At 42.2% G+C, this 17,517-nt stretch overlaps 1 protein-coding gene across 1 annotated transcript in view; it reads right to left on the minus strand.

Annotated features, from left to right (window-relative positions):
* LOC136878735 (uncharacterized) overlaps positions 1-17,517 on the minus strand; it is a 177,385-nt gene that overhangs the window by 72,682 nt on the left and 87,186 nt on the right. Inside the window, exon 2 of the mRNA XM_067152191.2 lies at positions 16,420-16,519. Within this exon, the coding sequence (XP_067008292.2) occupies positions 16,420-16,519 (100 nt within the window). The remainder of the gene's footprint in view (positions 1-16,419; positions 16,520-17,517) is intronic.

A 17,517-nucleotide genomic window follows, 5' to 3' on the forward strand; every position in this document is an offset into this window, starting at 1 on the left:
CAGGGGGACCTGATATGGTACTGTGAAGCAGAAGAAGGAGAAGAAGAACAGGAGCAGAACAGGAAAGAACAAGAAGGAAAATAAAGTTATATGAGAAATATCATGACAGAAGTAAGGAAACTTTACGAAGATGTCCAGGTTCTTGTTCATAGATAAAGTATTAAACACCGCTGGAATACGTACCTTTAGGTCAAGGAGAGCCGGGAGTAAGGAATATGGAATAGGATCTTCATTCTGGTACTACGGGATGGGACATGTAGGGGGAATAAGGAAACTAAATCTGAAGACCTAAATAGACCATTAGCTGCTTTATATAGCAGCTTTAGGTCGGCTACTTTCCTTCGAGCAGAAAGAGTCTTGAGTTTCAGTTTCCCAAGCACTTGGATAGTGCTTAAGTTGCGAAATGCAGGGACCCTGGCTCTGACAATAGCACAGGAAAAAGATTGTACACGGTGAAGATGGCTGAGATTTGAAGAAGCAGAAATGGACCAAACTGGAGAGGCGTATTCAACAATAGGTAAGATACAGGAAACGTAGAATGCTCTGAGAGCATTTACATCTGTGATGTCAGAAAACCTGTAGAATAAACTGAGGAGTGATATAGCACGTGAGGTAACCCTGTTTATGTGCGAGACAAACAACAGTTTACTGTCAACAATTGCAGTCGGTTGGTTCAGTAGGTGATATTCTTGTAGAACAGGGGATTTACGAAGTGTGAACGAAATGGTGGAACACTTGAAGGGACGAGGTTTAAGACTCCATGTAATACACCAACCTGACAGTGAATCAAGTGCATTTTGCAACTGGATTGTATCGGTGGGAATATCGATCTGCTTGAAGATTTTACAATCATCTGAAAAGAGAAGGATTTCACATAAATGGTGGGAAACAGTGTTGATAAGGTCATCAATAAACAGGGCAAAAAGAAGAGGACCTAGGACACTGCCCTGCGGGACACCAGAGAGAGTGGTGGTGGGAGAAGAACTGCATCCATCAAGGACCACGCGCTGTAGTCTTTCGCTCAGAAAGCTATTAATTAGAGCTAGGAGTCTCCCATGCACGTTAAACCGTTCATAAAGTTTGTGTGCAAGAAGCGTGTGATCCACGGTATCGAAGGCCTTCGCGATGTCGATATAGCATACATCAAGTTGAGAGCCCGCGTGGATGGCAGACGTGGCATGATGGAGGAGGATAGCCAAGTTAGTTAGGAAGGAACCATGCTGCTGAGGGGACATATATGGAATTGTAAACGCAAGCAAATGCTGGTGGATGATCCTTTCACAAATGATTGATGAAGCAGGTAATTTAGAGACCGGGTGATAATTTGCGATATCCGACGTCTGTCCATTTTTAAGAACGGGTGTGATATAAGCAAGTTTCCAGGAGCTCGGAAAGTAGCCGACTGAGAAGCACCGATTGAATATCACACTAATAGGGTATGAAAGACTTACTGCTGTATTCTTAAGGAAGATAAGACTGAGACCATCAGGACCAGTGGGTTGATTTTCTGACAAAGACGAAAGTAGGGAGTACACTTCAGATTCAGTGGTAGAAATATTACTGAGGCAATGGGAAGTAACAGGTTCGATATTAGGAAAATCAGCATATTGCACAGGTTTAACAAAATTAGAGGCAAAATATTCATTGAATAATTCAGGTCTACCTGCTCCACTGGCTACAGAATGGTCCCAGGTTACTACTTCCGGTATTCGTTTGTTGTCTCTTCTGTTACTTATGACCAGAACCTTTTACTGTTGTGTCTTACTTCAAGGCAGGCTGCGTTAATATATTCTGAGTAATCCCGCCTTAATAAATACTTGTGGTGTTTGCGAAGGTCAGAGAATATTTAGTAATTTTTCTCGGAGGGCGCATTCTTCCATTGTCTCCAGGCTACCGATTTTTTTTTATTTTTTTAGTTCAGCACTTTTAGTACCACTCTTCTTCATAGGTGGAATTTTCTGGACATCGAACGAGTAGGAATGAGGTAATGGATCACAGGTCAGGTTTCTTCTAGAGGAACTAGTTTTCTTTGTGGGGGTAATGTGCCGCATCATTTCGAGTTACATCTGGGCTTAAAGTATCCTTCGAGGTATCGAAAAATTCGAGTAATTCAACCAACAGTTATAAAAAATATAAAACACGTAAAACATAAAAATGCCGTCGGAAAAACTAAGGTCTCTTCGAAACATCGAAATTCGATTTATAGAAGTTTGACTGTACCAAGACCGACTCCGATCCACAAACCACCGGGTGAGTTGGCTGCGCGCTTAAAGGCGCGCAGCTGTGAGCTTGCATTCGGGAGATAGTGGGTTCGAACTCCACTGTCGACAGCCCTGAAGATGGCTTTCCGTGGTTTCCCATTTTCACATCAGGCAAATGCTGGGGCTGTATCTTAAGGCAACGGCCGCTTCCTTCCCATTCCTAGGCCTTTCCTATCCCATTGTCGCCATAAGACTATTTGTGTTGGTGCGACGTCAAGCAAATAGCAGAAAAAAACCTCAGACCTTAATGTTGCTCTCGATCGTTCCAACTAGCCGGGTACAGGGAACTGGAAGTCAAGTAGGGATGACAAAATGTTAGTGCTCGACTGCAGAAGTATTTTAAAGAAAGGAATATAATTACGTAATTTAATAGATATATACTTACCAGATATTGTAATAGGAGTTGATTCATGGCGCCAGACCCGCGGTGTAGGGGTAGCGTACCCGAAGGCCCCGGGTTCGATTCCCGGCCAGGTCAGGGATTTTTACCTGGTTCTGAGGGCTGGTTCGAGGTCCACTCAGCCTACGTTATTACAATTGAGGAGCTATCTGACGGCGAGATGGCGGCCCCGGTCTCGAAATCCCAGAATAACGCCCGAGAGGATGCGTCATGCTGACCACACGGCCCCTCGTAATCTGCAGGCCTTCGGACTGAGCAGCGGTCGCTTGGTAGGCCAAGGCCCTTCAAGGGCTGTAGTGCCATGGGGGCGGGGGGTTGAATCATGGCTAAGAAATGATATAATGGATGCAGAAATATCCTCACGGAACTGGAGTGTGTATAGTAGAGATAGCATAGGAATGGTAGGAGGGCGAGTATTCATTCTGGTGAAAGAAGAATTTGTAAGCTACGAAAAAAGTTAAAGATGACAAATATGAAATTCTGGGCGTAAGGTTCATCTCTAGAAGGTAACTTGATGTCTTTGGACCGAACAGACCGGAAAAGGGTAGCGCTGGTGCTGATTCAGAATGATTTGATAAATTAATCAGCTATGTGGGAAACGATATGGAAAGGAATGTGATAGTAGCGGGTGATCTCAAGTTACCAAATGTCAATTGGGAAGATAATGCGAACGACAGGAAGCATGACCAACAAATGGCAAATAAGTTAATGTGGGAAGGGCAGCTGATTCAGAAAGTAACGGAACCAACTAGAGGGAAGAATATTCTGGATGTGGTGCTAGTAAAACCAGATGAGCTCTATAGAGAAACCGAAATAATAGATGGTGTTAGTGATCACGAAGCTGTTTTCGTCGTAGTTCAAAATAAATGTGAAAGAAAGGAGGGTATTAAAATTAGGACTATTAGGCAGTACCATATGGCTGATAAAACAGGCATGAGGGAGTTTTAAAAAAACTATGATGAATGAGAAACTGAAAATAATAATGTAAACAGACTCTGGGATGGGTTTAAGCAATTGTTGAGGAATGTGAAAAATAGGTTTGTACCTTTAAAAAAGATGGTAAGGAATGGTAAAGTTCCACTATATTATAACAGAGAAGTAAAGAGACAAAGGCGGAAGTGCAGGCTGGAAAGAAATAGAGTTAGAAATGGCTGTGGAGTAAGGAGAAATTGAAGGAACTTACTAGGAAATTGAATCTAGCAAAGAAGTTTATATCGTTAACACAAGATTTGTTAAATTAAATATATATTAAGATAGTGGCTCAATTACGACTAACCGGCTAAAACTGATCTGAAGCGAATCTACTTCCAGAGATAAAATCAAGTGCACCCAATGGAATTATGAAGAGTTATTGTTCTTTTGAGAGCCGGCCTGCTTGCCTCTCGCCTGGAGGCCCCGGGTTCGATTCCCAGCCAGTTCAGGGATTTTTCTCTCGACCTGAGAGCTGGTTCGAGGTCCACTCAGCCTACTTGATTAGAATTGAGAGCTATCTGACTGCGAGATGGCGGCCCTGGTCTCGAAAGCCCAAAATAACCGCCGAGAGGATGCGTCGTGCTGACTACACGACCCCTCGTAATCTGCAGGCCTTCGGGCTGAGCAGGCCAAGGCCCTTTAAAGGGCGTTAAGTGCCGTGGGGTTTGGTTTTTATTGTTCTTTTGAACCCGTTCCAAATGGGCGAGTGATTGCTACTGTTTCTGAACCTCCCTATACGTGATATTTTCAGAACGAACAAAAGAACGATTTAATGTCGATATGCGGCGGAGATTGGTACCACTATTCCCAGAACGCAAGCATACAGCTACACCACGCGTAACGAGTAGCCACTTTGCTGATTATTATTTGTCGGCTGTATATGATCCAAAACAAGGAGTAAGATAAGCTAAAAGCCATTTAGAATTGTTCAGCAGTATTACTGCTTTGAACCAGATGGACAGAGTACGCAGTCAAAGTTCAAAACGGATAATAAATAACCTATAAACTTGATAAGATATGCTAGTTAAGTCTAACGCCAATTACTTCCTAAAAAATGCACAAGCCCACACAGATAAAACCATCGTACGACTGGGTCAGTAAGGCACACACGATAGTTTATCTCGAACTAATTTTTTTAAATCACTTCTTTTGCCAATTAAGGGGACCTTGTAGGTAACGAACGTCCCATTTAATTCAATACTAAAAGTGAACATATTAGGTACACCCTGTGGACAAAACAACCAATACATTATCAAGGATGTACGGTACCTCATTTTAAACAATGCCATGCATATTTAGTACATTTGCACTAATGAGGTCTGAGAAATAAAATAAATAATTAGGCGATGCATTTCTTTTCAAATAATCAAATTTTTCAATGCTCTTCACACAACTATTTATACTTCTACACAACATATTGACCCAAATTTGCATCACATTCATTATCTGGATATGGAAAGTAAGTTTAGTACGTTTCATAGTTATTGCTCTCTTACTTTTCAAGAAATGTGTACCTGAAACTGAAAAAATCACTTCTTTTCTGGTAATTTCAATTTAAAAGTTTTATACATGGAAATACTGTATTTCCTTCATAATTAGAACAATCATTCCCCATAATCTGGATCATTGGCATCTTCCCTTTTCCTTTTAGTGTTCCTCTGATGTTATGTCATTGAGGGTTGACTGTTTGTTGACAACCGGTTCAATACCTAACAGCTTTAACACTTTCTTCTTGCCAGATACTCCTTCAATTAAACACAAAACTGCATCATACACATCAAATTTCATTGTTTCCAACCCTATATACACAGTTTTTTGTAATCTTGTCCATATTACAGAATTGAAACATTAATCTGGATTCTGTGTGGTACCATACAAGCATTATTTTAGGAGACCTGGCTTGCTTATTTCCCTGTAAATAGGGATTTTTGCCTGCATTACTGGACTAGGTAAGGGATATTTGTGGTCACAGGTGCTTCCTTCCTTTTCATTTTATCAGAACCTGCACCATGTATATGTAGTTCAACATTTTCTTGGAAGCACTTGGTTTGTTTGGGGGTTAGGTTCACTTTTGCACTTACTGTTTCTTACTTCAATAATACTTGCTTTAGACTCAATACACTGACTTATGTTACAGGTGTACTGATTACTTCTAAAGTTAGCTTTGGGGGGAGAACTTCTTTATCCTAGGCATTGTAAGATCTATATTTTTAATACAATTCAACACATCCACAAAAATTACAAACAATTTGAGAAGTGACATGTAGTGATGGGTCGCGTGATGCAAAGCTCCCGATGCATTCTGAGCAAGCGATGCAGTACGTGCCTCATGATGCTGTCTCGATGCCGTATAGTGACGTCAGGCGCATGAGCTCTTTGTCTCGAGGCAGTGCTGGGAAACGTATCGAGAGCTCTCGATCCATCTCGAGCAAGTGATGCAGTCCATGACTCGTACCGGTAATCCTATCTCGAAGTTTGAATCGGGACATCATGCGCATGTTATCCCTCGACTATACTACGCCTGCTGATCAACTAACGACGTCTCCGAAAATCTTAATAAGTAGTTAGTGGGACGTAAAGCAAATAGCATCATTATAACAACTAATGACGATAGCCCACTTCTTTTTAATCTACTCGCAGTCAACTTACTACCTGTACTTCCTGCATTTTACTTATGCACTGTCCGCTTCCACGGCGAAATGGTTAGCATGCTGGCGTTTGGTCTAAGGGCTTCCGGGTTCAGTTCTCGGCTAGGTAAGACATTTTATTCTTCATTGATTAGGACCTATGGTTCGGGGACTGGGTATGTGAAATAAATAGTAATGAAAAGTGTGACATATTTTTAACATTTTATTGAAACCATTTCTTTTACGATGCATCGAGTTGTGTAATAATTTGAACAGAAAGGAAAATATACCGGTAATGGCATAAAGATACTGGTGTATGTGTGCATGCATCTGAAAAGAGACTCGTTCTCGGGTTAAGTCTCATTCTGGACTATCGATACTTTTATATAAGTATGGTAACAAGTTGATCGTTTCCATGAAAAGGATCATTCAAGACCAGCCACAATATTATCCGACCTGAAGGCACATACACAGGATGAAGCCGAACTCCGTCGACAAACTTTCGGAAACTGTTGAGGGAAACCTGTGTATATTGGTAGAAGGTACCCGTGGTCTCCGGTGGCTCGTTATAGAGTAGAATTGGTAATTAAATTATGATTTATTCGGTTTTATTACCGCAAACAACCTTATTTCTGTGGAAATATCTTCTCAACAGAGAAAAAGCCTGCAATATTCAATAACCAAAACGTACAACACAAACCACAAACCACAGAAACACGTACAGTTTTATCACAGTATGTTCAATATTTTCTGTCAGTGTACTGTTTTAAAGGTAACAATTCCATGTCATTGGCTTCCAGCACGTTAAAAAAACTATTTTCAGTACAATACAGATACAAAGCTGACTGATCTGATGACATGGCCACGAGGTAACCAAGTTTGTTTACGTTATGATTGGTGTATATTGCATGTGTTCAAATGGAAGATATTTTATTATATCATCATCATCATCTGTTTACCCTCCAGGTTCGGTTTTTCCCTCGGACTTAGCGAGGGATCCCACCTCTACCGCCTCAAGGGCATTGTCCTGGAGCTTCAGACTCTTGGTCTGGGGATACAACTGGGGAGTATGACCAGTACCTCGCCCAGGCGGCCTCACCTGCTATGCTGAACAGGGGCCTTGTGGAGGGATGGGAAGATTGGAAGGGATAGGCAAGTAAGAGGGAAGGAAGCGGCCGTGGCCTTAAGTTAGGTACCATCCCGGCATTCGCCTGGAGGAGAAGTGGGAAACCACGGAAAACCACTTCCAGGATGGCTGAGGTGGGAATCGAACCCACCTCTACTCAGTTGACCTCCCGAGGCTGAGTGGACCCCGTTCCAGCCCTCGTACCACTTTTCAAATTTCGTGGCAGAGCCGGGAATCGAACCCGGGCCTCCGGGGGTGGCAGCTAATCACGCTAACCACTACACCACAGAGGCGGACTATTTTATTATATATTGGTTATTTTGTATGTTCAGTAACGTTACAATTACTTCTGTTCTGCACGAACAGGCGTGTTTTTGGTGGCCAAAACTCCGAATGCAAAACAAAAACAAACAAAAATATTTGAAGAGAAGATTCGAACCACCACAAAACGTAGCGGAGGATAATATCCAACGATACTCTTTAGCCAACTGAGCCATACTAACAGCTCGAGTTCAATATTTGCTAATCATTTCTGTTTCTACCATATTCGTCCTGGCTGAGGTCCAATTGGAGCGTGCCTCGAGATGCATCGAGATAATGACGTCAAGCTCGAGTATCTCAAACGAGAGTTATGCCTATCCCTACGTAGACCTCGAAGATGTATCGAGAGTGGTGACGTCAGTCTCGAGTATCTCGAACGAGAGTTTTGCCCACCACTAGTGACATGTATTCCCGCCCAAACTCTCAATCCAGAGAATAAACAAGGGAACTGCTCATACAGTACTGCCAATACACGTATTTAAATATTACCTTTATGAGAAATATGTTTCTTTTAAACTGCTTTACTGATATATATGTGTTTTAGTTTCGGCATGTATAAAAGGGGCGTGGCATCCATTGTGCACTATGGCACAAACTAATTTATATTTCCTGTTCGCTCTGTATAGGAAAGGGGTGTTCCTTGCTTTGACTAGCGGCGTAACCGCAAGGTAAACACAGCCATTGCCTGCGCCCCATATTCCCTCAGTCGTGTTTGCCCTGTTATAGTGTGCGGAGTGTAGCCTCGTGGTGAACGTGACAACATAATGGCACAACGACGCCATTTGGACCCCGTTTTGCAGGGTAGAATACTCGGCCGCCTGGAAGCAGGCCACATACCGAAGGCGCCTTATCCTTGAATGTGCCATAAAAGGTTAATGGATTTAAATATATTAGAGGAAGTATAAATTAACATCACGACAGATGTGAGCTAAGTCTACATTATTTGTGGTGTAATGTTTAGCTAAACCGGGCAAGTTGGCCGTGGGGTTAGAGTCGCGCAGCTGTGAGCTTGCATCCGGGAGATAGTGGGTTCGAATCCCGCTGTCGGTGGCCCTGAGGATGGTTTCCGTGGTTTCCCATTTTCACATCAGGCAAATGCTGGGGATGTACCTTAATTAAGGCCACGGCCGCTTCCTTCCCAGTCCCAGGTCTTCCCTATCCCATCTTCGCCATAAGACCTATCTATGTCAGTGCGACGTAAAGCACATAGCAAAAAAAAAAAATGTTTAGCTAAGAAAAGGCCAGTGGCAATTTGAAATATTAAACACAAACCATAAGTAATAAAAACTTAGACAACAATGTATCAACAAATGTTCTATCAAACCCAATCAACAAGTAAACAGAGGCTGCAACCAGTGTAGATGACTTGAGATGAATCTGTCGTGCCGGGTTTTTATGACCGGATGCCCTTCCTGACATCAACCTCATCAGAGGAGTTAATGAGACGAAATGAATGAAGTGATATATTGACGCTGCCGGGACAAAACCTCCTATGTGAAATATTTCAACTTAGAACTTTGGCCGGTAAGGCTCTCTCATCTAAGGCGCAATATTGCGTGAATATTGTCAAGGCATTCTCGCTCTTCATAATGTATGTGCTGCTGGTCAGTATATCTCCAAAAATATTATCACATACTGTAGGAGGTTTTGTCCCGGCAACGACGATATTATAGTAGGAAGGGAGAGACTGAAACCCGGTGCCGGCACATAGCCTACTCCTGTCGAATAGCACCAAGGGGTCTGCTCAAGGCTTAACGTCTCCATCCGACGGACGATTCACCATCAACAGCTTCATTTGCTCTCATTCCATTTAATCCAGGCTTCTGGCACGCAATCTAGTGATTAGAAAGTGTATACCACCACCTCTCCTACCATGCCGGCCAACATTTTGATGGTGAAAATGTTTTCGACCAACGGGACTCGAACCGGCTAACCTCGGTGTCAGACCGTAGCGCCTTAACGATCATGGCCACCAGGCGAGCTTGCAATAGGCCTGAATGTTTTATTAAATATTCGGCCTGTATGCCGCAGATTGAGGTAACTATGACAACGCAACGTACTTCGTAGTTACTGCTTTCGCCGTTGAAATGTCTGAGTTCAACTGTCGCGGGCCCAACTATACACATATATAACTGGTATGAAACAATATTGTATGTGCGAGTAGCCACCAAATTAGGCGGGTCAGAGGAATTAGGCTGTTGCCAAAGTTATGTAGCAACTGGGCAAGAAATTTCTAATTGAACACATCATTTCGGAGCGCGAGGCAGTCTGTTCTCTCTCACGCTCCTGATGTTACCTTCTACAATGTTGCACAACAAATTATACTTTAAGCTTCAGGAAATACTGCTGATTTCAGCGGTATAAATATTTTCCACACAAACCAATTGAAATAATTATGGGGAATAAATACCTGAACAAGTAAATACAAATCTGTATAATGATGTACTGAAATTGTTAGTAAAAGGCCACGTTTTTGTTTGTTTAGCCAACAAAATGTTGGCTACGGGAAAAATTTAAAAAATCATCTAACTTACATTTTGTATCTGAAACACGTTTCCGTAGGTCTTTTAGTTTTCCTGAAAAATAGCTCGGGAAGTGGCCATATAAATGTCGCTAGCTGATGTTCGGGTCGCGCGCGCCAGCGAGGACACGGTAAGAACTTTCAGTTTACGCATTAATCTGTATCAGTTTCATCAAAACATTTTTATTTGTTTATGGTTTACAATTTAACGTTAAATACTTGAATACTATATAATAGACTGCGTAGTAAAATAAAGAGAACTACTTTAAAGGACACATGGACCTGCAGCGGACCGGCCTCGACTAGACAGAACTGCGCGGTCAGCGTTCCCAATCCTCATTCAGAGGCAAGCGACTCTCGACCATCTGTCGCTTCACCGTTCCCATATCTGACAACAGCGTCTATGTCATATATTCGTACCATATACAGAGTGTCACAACAATACAGGTCAAACTTTCAGAATCATTCGACACGCATAGAAGAAAAAAATACGGGGGCAAGTCAATAAGAATCTGCAATACATTTTAATAATTTATTACAAAAAGAGCACAACATAGTCACCCTGCTTTTTACTGGGCATGGTCCACCGTTCCACAAGCTTTCTGATACCTCCGCAAAAAAAAAAAAAAAAAAATGTTTTTGGTTGCGCAGCAAGACACGCATGCAGCGCTTCCTTCACCTGCAGAACCATGGCTAATGTGTGTATGGTTTGCCACGTCATCAACAGTCCTGTTATTCAGGATGTTATCACACACTTGTTCAATATTTGCATCAGTTACGGCTGCAGATGGACGCCCGGATCTTTCCTCATCCTTCAAGCTGGTGCGACCCCTTTTGAAGTTTTCAATCCACCGGTAAACAGTTCACTGTGACAAAACATTGTCCCCGTATTGAGCTGAAAGTCTTCCATGAATTTCCGCTCCTGGTACACTGTCAGACCACAAAGAACGGATTACAGAACGCTGTTCTTTCTTGGTGCAAACTGAGATTGGCGAGGACAGTCATCTGCATGTCGGAACAGTACAAGCTGTAGTGATCTGATAACGTTCAAACCTACCACAGACGTGGACAAAGGTGCCATCTAGCGGCTGATGAGCACACAAGCCATAGAGCGAACCTAAATACAATTAGAACAAAATGTCCAGTTCTCGCAAGACAGCCCTGGTCGTGCGTGCTACATGAGCCCTGGCATTGTCGTGCAGGGCCAACACCGTATGCAGCAACCAACACATGCTGTAGCAGTATCTGCTCGATGTACCCCGCGGCGGTAAGATTACCACGGACAACGACAAGATCCGTACGGCCATCAATACTGATGCCACCCAACACATCACAGAACTTTGTCCGAATTGGTCGCCTTCCTGGACAACATTTGCCATGTACTGCACATCACGGCGTCTACATACGCGTTGACTTCCATCACGCTGTGGCAGGGGGAAATATGGACTCGTCTGTGAACAACACAGGTCTCCATAGGCGAAGTTGCCAGTTGACGTGGGTACGGGCAAACAGAAGGTGAGCTGCGCAATGTTGCTGCGTTAAACGGGGCACTCGAGCAGGACGTCTGGGTCGTAAGGACACTTGTCTTAACCTGTTCCTTACTGTCTGGTCAGATACCGTGACTCCAGTGACCCTCCTGTGGTCTTGTTGCAGTTCTCTGGCAGTTGATGAACGACGCCGCAACGCACAGCTGGTCAGATATCGGTCATCCTGTGGGGGTGTCATGCGTCCATGATCTTGTCCAACCCTCCTTGTGAACTGGCCTGTCTCATTGTAGCGATTCCACAAGCGTTGAATAACTGAAGGAAGACATTGAGATCCACAGTAACACGACGAAAAGTCCATCCTTCCTGGATCAAAGTGACGGCCCTTGCGACTTGAACCTCGTTAAGATGTCTCATGGGATGCGTTGGTTGACGTACAACGTGCTCAAATGACCGCAGCAGTCTGTGTACCTCATAACGACACACGGGCGCACCTCTTTTTACTTTGTTTGGAGGGGTCACCTGACAGTTTAATGCATGGCTACGCCTAGAGCTGGAGTATAACTTCGATTTGACATACCCTGAGTAGCTAGGGTCTCAAAGTATGCTGCACGGCCATTGAAACCACATTTACCAAATTAACGTTCACATACCAGACGTTAAAAAACATGTTTTCCTATCTTTTTGAACTGTGTAGTTCCAGCTATATTGGGATAACCTTTCTGTAAAATTAACATTGTCAAGATAGGGCTTTACCACTCCCATTAAGAAAACATTTGTTGGCCCTCAGATGGCAGAATGTGTGATAGATAGTAACTTTGAAAGAAGCTTAAGGAGCGGCAGCATTATGATTCTTCAAACAAGTAGTCACCAACTTTTTAGGTAACCACAGGTTAGAGAGCTTGTCAGCGGGCTGATTCAGAACTTCAAAGTAATGCGGTGTAATATACACTTCTTCCAGATATTCTCCTCAAAAAGAGCGACGAACATTGGGAGCGATTTCGTCAGGATATTGCTGAATTGGGAAGACGCTATCAAGGAAAATGAAGACCTAATATCCTGGCAGACTGCTGCTGGACACTCGAAAGACATGCTCCTCAAGCAAAGTTTACCCCAAAATGTATTTTCCATACGTTTTACTTAACCAAGAATAGTTTTAAGTCAAACAGGATAAGGTACTAGTACTAGAAAAGTCTGAATTGCTTTTCATATAATCACTCAAAAAAAAAGCGATAAAATTATTGAAAACAGATTTAGAAACAGCACGAAAATTTTATAATAATCACGCACTCTCTCTCTCTTTCAACAGGAAATATGTTTAACTTCGCTGATCAATTTAACCAAAGAGGGCGCATGACAACATTTAATATCGGGCGAGTTGGCCGTGCGGTTAGTGGCGTGCAGCTGTGAGCTTGTATTTGAGAGATAGCGGGTTCGAAGTCCACTGTTGGTAGCCCTAAAGATGATTTTCCGATGTTTCCCATATTCACACCAAGAAAATGCTGGAGTTGTATCTTAATTAAGGCCACAGCCGCTTCCTTCCCATTCCTAGGCCTTTCCAATCCCATCGTCGTCCTAAGACTTACCTGCGTCGATGCAAGGTAAAGCAAAGTGTAAAAACAATTCAATCCTATTTTGAAAAATTACTTACTGTTGAACAGGACTAAAGCGAATCGAAAGCATATCTATGGCGTCCTCTGAATGAGAATGTAGAAGCTTCTACTGTTCGTAAACTCGACATTAAATGGACTGCAGTTGTTACTTCTATGCCCGGGCACGACATTCACCAGTAATTCGTGTACTGCAGGTTACGTGCGCTCTAGGGCAATGCAGATTTCCAGATAAGGAATCTCGCCCTAATGTGTTCTGCATACTGGCGGCGAACAGAAGCTATGTTCCTGCGGGTGTATCAAGTATCAAGTGCATCTTTATCACCTCACTTTGCCAGTCTATAAAGCGATTTATTTTCAAGTTAAGAGCAAATGCTTACATATTTTAAGCAGTATAAAACTGGTTGGTACTGTGATTACACCGAAGTTGCTGAGTTATGCTAGAGCAATTTATTACACTGTGACGTGATCTTCCAGCTAGATGTGGAACACGCACGGTACATAAAAGGCAATTACAAGTTAGTAGGTGAACAGCTCCGCCGTATCCTGTCGCACAACTACTTCAGCATTACACTGCACCAATTGCGAGAATAAAACCTCTGAGCCATAGAAACCAAAGTTAGTGCCAAACGAGGTGGCGATTATAGAGATACTATCAAGCAAGTAGCTGTGCGATTTGCGTCTCGTGCCTATCGGATTGCATTTGGGAGATGGTGGGTTCAAACCCCACTATCGACAACCATCAAGATGGTTTTCCGTAGTTTCCTATTTTCCACACCAGGCAAATACTGGGGCTGTACCTTAATTAAGGCCACGGCCTCTTTCTTTCCACTCCTAGCCGTTTCCTACTTCACCAAGAGACCTATCTGTGTCGGATTTGAAAACTAAATTATTATTATTATTATTATTATTATTATTATTATTATTATTATTATTAATGTCATTTACCCAGCTCTTGTGGCCAGTGGCGGGGATAAGGACCCCACAGACCCCGCGGGGCGGGTAGGGGGGGGGAGTGGGGAATGGCTTGGTGAGGGGCCCATGATTGTTTCTTAATTCAGTAACTGAAGAGTGATTATACATGTAGATAAAGCTACAGCACATAACACAGTATTATTTGTATTACATTGTGTTATTCCAAACTTAGGAAAAGCCTCCGCGGCTCAGGCGGCAGCGCGCCGGCTTCTCACGACTGGGTTCCATGGTTCAAATCCCGGTCACTCCATGCGAGATTTGTGCTGGACAAAGTGGAAACGGGACAGGTTTTTCTACGGGTACTCCTGTTTTCCCTGTCATATTTCATTTCAGCGATCTTTCCAATATCATGGTATCTGTGAGTCATTAATCATTGCCCCAGAGGAGTGCGACAGGCTTCGGCAGCCGGCACAGTTCCTATCCTCGCCGCTAGATAGGGGCTTCATTCATTCCATTCCTGACCCGGTCAGATGACTGGAAAAAGGCCGTGGATTTTCATTTTTAATTCCAAACTTTGGGTGTCGTAGTGCAGAGCTTCTTTCGTCAGTAGGAGTACGGTGGTTATTTCTCAAAAGAATGTGGGTTTCCAAACGTGATCCAATAATAACCATTCCTTGCTGCCACTCACAACAATCAACAAGACTTTTGAAGTAATTAGCCAGTTCTGAGAAGCCAGTAGTCGGTGAAGATGCGATAACAAAGACATCCTCCTTATCTAACCTCTAAATACTGAAGTTTCCAGCCTGTTTATAACTCTCGGCAGTCAGTGTAGCTAAGTAGGCTTACGATGGACGGTTGAGTTGTAAATTATTTGTTCCTAGGAACGAGATTATTTCTGAATCTTGTGACGGTCAGCGTGATTTGGTTATGCATTTCTTTTGCGTGTGTTCGTACCATATTTTAATTCCTTCGGATTTGAAAACTAAATTATTATTATTATTATTATTATTATTATTATTATTATTATTATTATTATCGTCGTTGCGTCCTTGTTGTTCATTGTAATAATATACAACCCTGTACTACAAAATAAACTTGTAACTTTCCTTATCAGGAGACGAGGGGCCATTTTCAATAATTGGGGGGGAGGGAGATTCTCAGCGCCACTACTGCTCTTGTCTGAACGGTCAGTATCGTGGCCTTAGGACCAAAGGGTGCCGTCTTCGATTCCCGGCTGAGCCTATAATTTTTCTCCGTCTAGTCAACTCCTCAAGTTCCGCGCTGGGTGTTTGTGTTTGTCTTAATGGACATCTTCGTGTACATACATCACTATCAACCACAGCATAAACAAGCGACAGTAAACACATTTCTGCGCAGCGGGTTCGCGTTAGGAAGGGCACGGGCCGTAAAACGAGCTTAATCAAGATTAATGGTAAACATAAGTAATTGGGAAAAGGCTAGAAAGAGGGTGCCTTTTCTTTTGTTTTCTTACAATTTGCTGTACGACACATCGACACGGATACTATGGTCCTGTGACGAGAAGTGGCGAGGTTGCCGCGCATGCGTTTATCTCAAGTCTCAAGGCCTGACAATAAACATCTTTCCCGTCCGCGGAGACTCTTGCTGTTCTGAAGCTTCGAAGTGGTAGTGCGAATTGTGTTTTGGTTACACGTTTACTGTAATTACAAGTACGCATATTAGTAAACATGCATCTGTCTCAGAGAGTTACCAATGTTTGTACCTTAGAGTGTAGTATCTGTTACTTACTACCAGCTACCGCGACTTATTCTCAGACTCTGTGACTTCTTAAAATTATTATTAACGCCCTGTGGCCTCCGGAGAGGTCTGGTTCAGGTCTTCGCCTTGACGCGGTACAGCTGACCTGCGTGTTTCTGAGAATGGAGCCCTACCTACAATGAATTATAATACCCAAGACGTCACACATAACCAGCCACAGCAAGCCACTGGAATTAACTAATGGTGGAGGTTAAAATCTCCGACACGGGCGGGAATCGAACCCGGGATCCTCTGGACCAAAGGTCAGCAAGATAACCATTTAACCTTGCAGCCGGACACCTCTTAGGATAAAATATATTTAACATTAGTTTTGCTTGTTTATTGATGACATACTTTTTAAATCTTATAAATACCCAAACCCTGTCAATCAGGACAGTTCACCAACCTGGAAAGGGTCTGATACATCTCCACGGTGAGCTTCACTCGACAGATCATTGGCCACTCCAGCTCATGACATGGCCGCTCGCAGGATGCGAAGTCGATATCTGAAAAATTAATATTATTATAATTATATTATTATTAATATTATCAATATACAAGTTAAATGTTTAACAATAAATAATGGTTCCTAAATGTACATTTACTTAAAATTTAAGAATGCAATGCGCTTATTTCTACTATGTCACGTTTTAGAGTAATTTTAATATTTTTTCAGGAATATCGCAATAAGACTGTGTTTGCCGAGATTTCTGCGTCTAGAAATTAACAATAATTCCTAAAAGGAATTTTTTCATAGATCTCAAAAATGTAATTTCATATTTTTATTTCTTTCACACCAAATTTTACACTAATAAATATTTGAATGTTTTCAGGAATTCGCAAAAAGGCGTTGTTTTGTATATGCACACAGAAGGAGTTGAGTAAATTACTGACAGTTTGTAACCAAATGGTAGGCTAAGCAAGAGTACGAATTACAACATTTGATGTGTAATGGAAAGGTACGTAAATACAATAACAAAAAAAAAATTCTTAATTCCAGGAAAATGTGACGTGATGGTGAAGAACTGATAATATTTTCCCTTTCAGTCCTCTAAAACTATGAAAAAACTACATATACAGAACACAAACATCGGAAAAAGATATCAGATACAGAGCGCTGTTAATGTTGTTAGGTTAGATTTCCGCGGCAAAATAAATGCAAAATAAAGGAATACGTTTTATATCACAGATAAATATTAGGTGATCTTTTTACAAGTCCTCCATTGTAATTTGAAACAACCGCTATAGGTTGTTCAATGAAACTGACAGCCGGAAAAGCACATAGTTGCAGCTAATGAGTAAACTAACCTGCATTTTTCTGAAACGAAACCTACATATAAAATTCACCGTACAGAGGCTTAAATACTAGACAGATTGGAAGAGACAAATAGGCTTTACCTGATTTCTCGCATTTCAAGAATAATTTAGCTCGTTAACTAGAAAAATATAGCGTAAACTGCCTTTTAAAGAAAACAAACAAAATGTGAAAATATAAAAGAAACAT

The sequence above is a fragment of the Anabrus simplex genome, chromosome 8 (assembly GCF_040414725.1).
Source record: "Anabrus simplex isolate iqAnaSimp1 chromosome 8, ASM4041472v1, whole genome shotgun sequence".
Taxonomy (NCBI): Eukaryota; Metazoa; Arthropoda; class Insecta; order Orthoptera; family Tettigoniidae; genus Anabrus; species Anabrus simplex.